Here is a 7,060-nt window from a genome sequence, read left to right as displayed (position 1 = left end):
GGCTCTCCATGTGTGCCGACACAGATCAGGCAGACTGCTGGCCGTCGGTGGGCAGGCGGAGGAGAAGAGGAGGGGAGGAAAAGTGTGTTTACACAGACGGCAAACTGCCTGGGGAATCGTAGAGGAGAGGAAGTCAGCCGGCTCTGTGTCTGCCTGCTCCAACTTCCTGCTCAGAAAGAGAAAAAGCCCAGGATCCTATTTCAGTGCAGCAAAACCGTGTAGACCAGGAGCAAGCATGGAGAAACAAGGAATCACACAAGCTTCACCGTAAACTTTCGCAGAGGGAAAAGACCGAGTCAGAAATCGCAGGTAACATGAAACACTGACATCTATCTATGAATAGCGCTTTGTTGGCTAATTGGTGGCTTGTGGACTGTGGAATAACGCAGAGGTAGTTGTCTTTGCAGCCGTATTCACACTTTACATGAAGAGTCTCGGCTGGAAAGTTTTCCTGTTCTGTTAAACTCACAGGCTCGAGTGTTATTTCTGAGTTTGACGTGGGAAAAGTACAGATTTAGGTTCGGAGGCAGTTGTGCCATCTTCCGGTCTGATCAACATCTTGAAAACGAGTCAGTGGTCAGAGCTTCGTTAACGCAACTTTCAAGTCCCGCATACAAATGTATCGGTATCAAACAAAAGACGAGTAAGGCGAAACAGCCTCGGGGTTTCTCGGCGCTGTTTGGTGATGCTTTTCTTTTGTGTGTCTGAATTTTCCAGCGTCTGCGAACAGGAAGAGAGCAGATTTAGTCATGGCTAAGTAATGTCTGCAAACACCATCTAATCTCATTAGGAGTTTCCGTTCAGCCAGCACACTGGATGGCTTTGTGCGCACAGCGAGACTTCTCAGTCCGAGCATCCGCAACAGAGCTCCTCATCCCCGACCGAAGCCACCACACTGTCCCCGAGATATTCCTAGAAAGAGCTGTGCCATGTCTGCGGCTGTAGTTACTTCACTGTAGTGCAGTGACATGAAATATAATCTTGGCCTGCCACTTAAATATTTGGAGAATGTGTCAGTGGTGCGATTATCACTTTGTTGTTCTTCATGATGTTTGAAATCTCCCACTGGTTATTGCATTTGTAGCCTACAGTAGCTGCAGGATATTTTCAGTTCTACTGTGCTATGTGCAGCATTTTGTAAAGGTGAGTGTTTATAAGTGTAGGCCTTAGAGCTCAGTGACCCCCTGTTGGTAAGCTGTACTTCTGCTTCAAAGTGTTTAAAAGCCAGACTGAAGTGTGGGTTCAGAGTGGATTAAAGGGTGGAGCTGTGGAAAGAGGACAACGATTTTATCTGTTGACCCTGTCCCTCTGGGATTTTTGTGGGAAGTGTTGCAGGAATGGGGAAACGCTCCCCTGCTGTGGGATCCCTTCTCCTCACCATTTGTCCTTGGAAGTAGAATAGGAGGAAGTCCTGACTTTGACAGGTTTGTAGTTTCACATGGCAGATAGAAAACTCAGGGGATAGCTTTTGTCGGAAATGATTTCAGTCCTCCCTCCTCTCTGGACAGAGATACTGTATGTAGTGGATGAAAGGTCTGCTGTGTTATCTTGTTATCATCGGTCACTAATCGCTCCGCACATCCACTGATAAAACAGAGAATAATACATGATCAATATGTGGCAATTTGTGGAGTGAGAAATCTTTTAATTTGGGTGCCAGGTGAGCATACCAGAGCAGTAATAAAATAACTCTTACTTAAATATAAAGATGTTTTCACCTTTTTGTGTTCAGTAAAAGGAGTCGAACGTTGGCTCACACAAGCAGCTGAAGAACATGAGAAAACTAATTCTGAGTCTAAATTGACAGTAGAGTGATTTTAAAACTGTTGATTTTTTATTTTATTTTTTTATTAGATCAGAAGTCGAAATTTAAATATTTCATGTACAGTGCTACAAAACACAAATAAGCAGCAGATCTAGTGTTTTGGCATTTTCCATTAATAAATGATTTTCTAAAGGTTATCCAGTGTATTGTCACTCATTCAACTAATCAATTAACTGTTTCAGCACTATGGTGTTACAGTCTGCGGTGCCTGAAACAGATTCCCTTCTATTAATACGTGAGCTCTGGGTGAGCAGACAGGAGCTCCGAGGCTGCACATTCCTCCATTAAAGGAATAACCCACCCTGGGCCCGTCATACTTCCTGTGGAGCAAGGGCCAGGTTGAACCGCAGCATATTTTTGGCTTGAGCTGTTGTTCCTCCTCATGCTTTTTTTCTTTTCTGCTGCTACATTACACTACACTCTTTAACGTACACTGTTCTATTCATCATCTCCCTGCTCTTCCACTCATACACCACATGTTGCAGCTCAAACAGACCATTCTCTCTTTCAACCAGTAACCTAATCTAGTTTGTACAGACTAAAGTAAACACACTAGCAAGACAAATAGAAAAAAAGGCATTATATGAAGATGAAACGTCAGTTCTCATACTCTTAAGCAGTCTCCTCAAATACACAATCAATGTTTTATCCACCATTAGTTTATACAGGAATAAAACCTAGATGGTAATGAGCACAGGTTGGCAGGTAGTTTTGGTGATTTTCTGTCAGCCTAAACCTCTGAGGGGGATGTTTCACTTCTCTCTGAGAAAAAGGCCACAGAAGAAAAACCTCAGAGGACACCAGTACTTTAAAAATAACCACTAAGTGTTTTGATGTTACGTGCTCTGCTTAAGTTTTTTTTTTTAAATTGATTTTACTTTTTACTGTTCTTTTGATTGTATGTGTTGCCACAGGTATGGACAGTGCCATCACTCTGTGGCAGTTCCTGCTGCAGCTGCTGCTTGACCAGAGTCACAAGCACCTGATATGTTGGACATCAACAGACGGCGAGTTCAAGCTGCTGAAGTCAGAGGAAGTGGCCAAGCTGTGGGGGCTACGGAAAAACAAGACCAATATGAACTATGACAAGCTGAGCAGAGCCTTGCGCTACTACTACGACAAGGTGAAATGAACTGAAAACCGATCAAGTTTAGCTACCTCAGTGTAATGGCTTGACTAATACTGTCATGGCAGCTTTTGATTCTTTGTTGTGCTTTTCTATAAACGCAATCTAGCCTGATAGACACTTCCACTTCCTCTTTTCCCTAAAGCCATCGTAATGCTCTGACTGTGTTGAGGCACTCTTAAAACAAAACCTTTTCAGTGTGGCAGTTTGCTGGATGGATGTATACATCCCTATGATAATCAACGTTATTACTGTCCACAGTGTTAGTTTGTTGTACATATGGGTGAATCGTGTAATTATTAATTTTATCTGTTTTACAGAACATCATCAAGAAGGTGATTGGTCAGAAGTTTGTCTATAAGTTCGTGTCCTTCCCTGAGATCCTGAAGATGGACCCACAGGCAGTGGAAATGGGCCTGGCCTCTGGAAGGTTTCCCCTCCAGGAAGGAGAGGCCCCTGAGCTGGAGGTAGAGGAGGAGGAGGAAGAGGAAGGGGAGGAGGAGGCACAGAGGAGGACCCTGGCAGCGCAGCACTGTCGGAATGATTATCTCCGCTCGGGTCTCTACTCCTCCTTCAACATCAGCTCATTGCAGAACCAGCCTGAGCTGCTCCGTGCCCTGCGAGAACGTCAGGAGGAGCCACGCTCCGTCATCCGCTTTGGCACCAACGTCAACGAGAGGAGCTCCCCTCCCTCTGCCAAGCCCGAGTCTTACATCTCTCCCAGGCCATCCAAACTCACCTCTCATTGCCACTCCCCATCCTCCCCCCACACCCAGCCCAGCCAAAGCTGGAGCCCTGCTGCCAAAAGGGAGGAGGAGGACTCTGACCAGAGTGCTCAGCCCCTCAACCTCTCCTCAGGGCACAGAGAGCGGGCCCTGCAGCCTCCTGAGAAGAGGAGCAGCAGAACTAGTTCTAGTAGTAGTAGTAGCAGTAGTTGTAGTAGCAGTAACCAAGGAGATGGACTCCCACCAAAAAGCAAAAAACCCAAAGCTCTGGAGATCTCCACCCCGTCTCTGCTTCTGGCAGGGAGTGACATCGGCTCCATTGCCCTGAACAGCCCAGCACTGCCGTCTGGCTCGCTCACTCCAGCCTTCTTCACTGCACAGGTGAGCTTATTATTCTAAATAATAATAACACAGCTATAATTTCCTATGGGCATCACTCTGAATACAAGTCATTTCTAGACAAGAGTCACAGCATTTAGAGTCTATATTGTGGTTATGTTTGTTTACTCATTTTTGGGAATGGTAATCCGTTCAAAGTGTCTTTCAAGATGTTTCCTAACCATTTGGCCAACAGGTGCTAGGATTTAATAAGTACTCTTTATTACTGATAGCCTGTTACGCCCTGCACACACACCTGAGATTGCTCTAAAACCTGCTTCATCTCTGTCTAGTCAAGACATGTTTACACACCCCAGTGCTGCCCTATGACACATTTCACAAGTTCTTATTTCAGCTTTTAATCGTTTTAATTTTACTCAGATTTCTCTGCCACCCACAGCTGATGTATAGTGAGCCCAGTACTAATGAAATCTCTGAAAGAACGGATGATTCTGTGATGCTATCTCTTTCCATTGCCTCTGTGCAGTTGCCTGGGTGGCAATGGGGAAATCATGGGATTCTTTGTAGAGTATGATGTCAGTGTCTGTGAAGCACTTAAAAGGCAGCAACAGATATCTGACGTAGCCTGGACTGTGTTGGTGGAAACATTGCAACTATATTTAAGTAGTCACTTGAGTCAGAAAAAACAGAAACGAGGTGTGAAACTGGTAAAGTGGTGTGATGTCAGATTGTCATGAAGAACTTTTACATGCTGTAGATCGGCAGAATTTGAGTTCATTAGTCTGTTTGGTTTGTGGTGAAACCTTTCAGATACTTTCAGTAAACAGCTCTTTGGGGTAGAGGCCAAAATTACTGCCAGAATGTTTATGTGCAGTAAATAACAGGCCTTGTAGACACTGGCCTATACTCAAATTAAAGCTTAAGAAACGAAAGTGTTTGTAACATTTAAATTTGATTGTCTGTATTATAGTAAAGTCAGTGAATTGAGTTGCTTTTTTGCTTATAGTTGGATTCAGGTTTTCCAGTTGAACTTTTAGAGTATTTTCTGGCACAAACTTAGAGTTTCATTTGTGGAGCCATATCATGTTGGTTTGGTTTGTTTTGAACTTTGCCATTACCCCAAATGATCTACCACAAGCATCAACTGGTATTTAATCATGTGTTTACATTGGAGTTGTTACAAAGAAAAATCACCCTGCCACATCAGAGGTTTATCCACACTGAGAAAGGCATTAATACTGCACTGTCTGTTTATGAGGGCACAAAAGTGAGATCAGAGGAAAACAAGCGATTTACAGAGATTTTCTGCAAGTCCAACCTATGAGAGCAGGGAAGAGGCCCTAAGTGATGCCATATGCTTCAATAATTCCATTAATAATGGAAGCAGGGCTGGTCCCTGTGCAACACTGGCTCACTTCTCTGAGGTGACACAGGGGAAAGTAGAGGGGAGAGTGAGAAATTGATTTCATATGTTTCCACCCCCTCAAATCAACAGTCCCACCCTGCACCTCCTCCTCACCTCTCCACGTCACCCCTGTATTCTGGGGGAGAAACAGACTTCCTTCCTGGCCCGTCAGTTTGTTTTTCCTAATGCCAATACGTGTCCATTTACCATTTCAGCATGTTTTATTTTAACAAAGCCCTCAGAGAAATGCTCACAACCAGTGGGTCTGTGTTTGCTTTTGAAAAAACATTTTCTCCACTGGTTTCTCTTATTTATGCAAAGACTCCTCACTCACTCACACTGTTTCCCCCCCTTGCAGACTCCTTCTGGTTTGCTGCTGGCTCACAGTCCACTCTTATCAGGCATCCACTTCTGGAGCAGCCTGAGCCCTGTCGCCCCGCTCAGCCCCGCCTGCCTGCAAGGCCACAGCTCCCTCTTCCAGGTAAGAAACACAAACACACACACACAGGTGTGCACACAGAAGATGTGAGAGCCGCCATAGTAGTAGATGAGGACACAAGGTGTGCGCAAAAGGATGATTGTTCAGTATAAGAGTTTAGAGCTTAGGAGCAAGTTGTGAGGTTGTGCAGGTGAAATTATTGCTGCAACAAAATCCTTGTTCTAGAGTAAAGACATTAGAAAAGATATTTAGATCAATGTCCAAACATAATTAATAAACAGGTTATACAATGACAGATATGTGTTAAACCTATATGGAATAATTTATTACATTTGGTTCATACATAATATGAATATAATGATTAATATCTTTCTTCTTTTGTCCTTAAAGCAAAACTGGTTTAATCTTCTAAATTTTGCATTTTCTAGCAGGTATTTAACAAAAAAAAAAATTTAATTTATAAACAAGATGTTTTGAGATCTGTAGCAGACACCAATGGTTGTGAAACTAGTTGAGACTTAGTAAGCAGGGCCAGTTGAGGTGTCCTGTTTCAGCGTTTGTGAGAGGGAGAGGAAATCCTGTGAATACTTCCTGTTTGAGCCCAGGGGAACCAGTCTGAACAGGGTGGACTGGTTTGAGAGCTGCTCCTCATTTGTGAAACACACAATGACCACACCCCCTCCACAGGCTAACACACACCATGTCGTATTCTTTATACACAAATAATGTTGCTTTTCTTCCTGTTGTGGAGGTGCAGGGGACAGAGACAGAGGAAGAGGTACAATGAATTTAAAAAAAGAAAAAAAAGAAAAGAAAAAAAAAAAACAGGAAACCAGAGCAGTGACAATGCTGCAGTTCCTCACCGGAAAGCAGCTTTCATATAGCCTCCGGCCCGTCCTTACTAACTCTCAGCCCCTTTCTCTTCCTCCACAGTTCCCCAGCCTAATCAACGGACACATGCCTGTCCCTCTGCCAAACCTGGAAGGAACACCCTCTTCCCTGCTTTTGTCCCCCAGCACCCACAAAACCTGATCCAGTGTCTAAACATAAAAAAAAAAAAAAAAAAAAAACCCATGTTCACCCATCTCTTGTTTCTCCTTTCATAATTATCACTAGCAGCAGCAAGCTCTTATTGGTCGAGTCCAAATTTTCTTCAGAAATGTCCTATGGGACAGTACGTGACCTCACTTTTTTGCACTTG

General features: G+C 43.8%; 1 protein-coding gene across 1 annotated transcript; it reads left to right on the top strand.

Annotated features, from left to right (window-relative positions):
- LOC113133066 (ETS domain-containing protein Elk-3-like) lies at nucleotides 1–6,929 on the top strand. The gene is made up of 5 exons (XM_026311598.2): nucleotides 1–309; nucleotides 2,740–2,948; nucleotides 3,272–4,057; nucleotides 5,779–5,901; nucleotides 6,793–6,929. The coding sequence occupies exons 2-5, from the start codon at nucleotides 2,742–2,744 to the stop codon at nucleotides 6,889–6,891; spliced, it is 1,215 nt and encodes a 404-aa protein (XP_026167383.1). The 5' UTR covers nucleotides 1–309; nucleotides 2,740–2,741; the 3' UTR covers nucleotides 6,892–6,929.
- Nucleotides 6,930–7,060: the final 131 nt, after the last annotated feature.

The sequence above is a fragment of the Mastacembelus armatus genome, chromosome 6 (assembly GCF_900324485.2).
Source record: "Mastacembelus armatus chromosome 6, fMasArm1.2, whole genome shotgun sequence".
NCBI lineage: Eukaryota > Metazoa > Chordata > Actinopteri > Synbranchiformes > Mastacembelidae > Mastacembelus > Mastacembelus armatus.
This window is presented reverse-complemented; position numbering and strand designations above follow the sequence as displayed.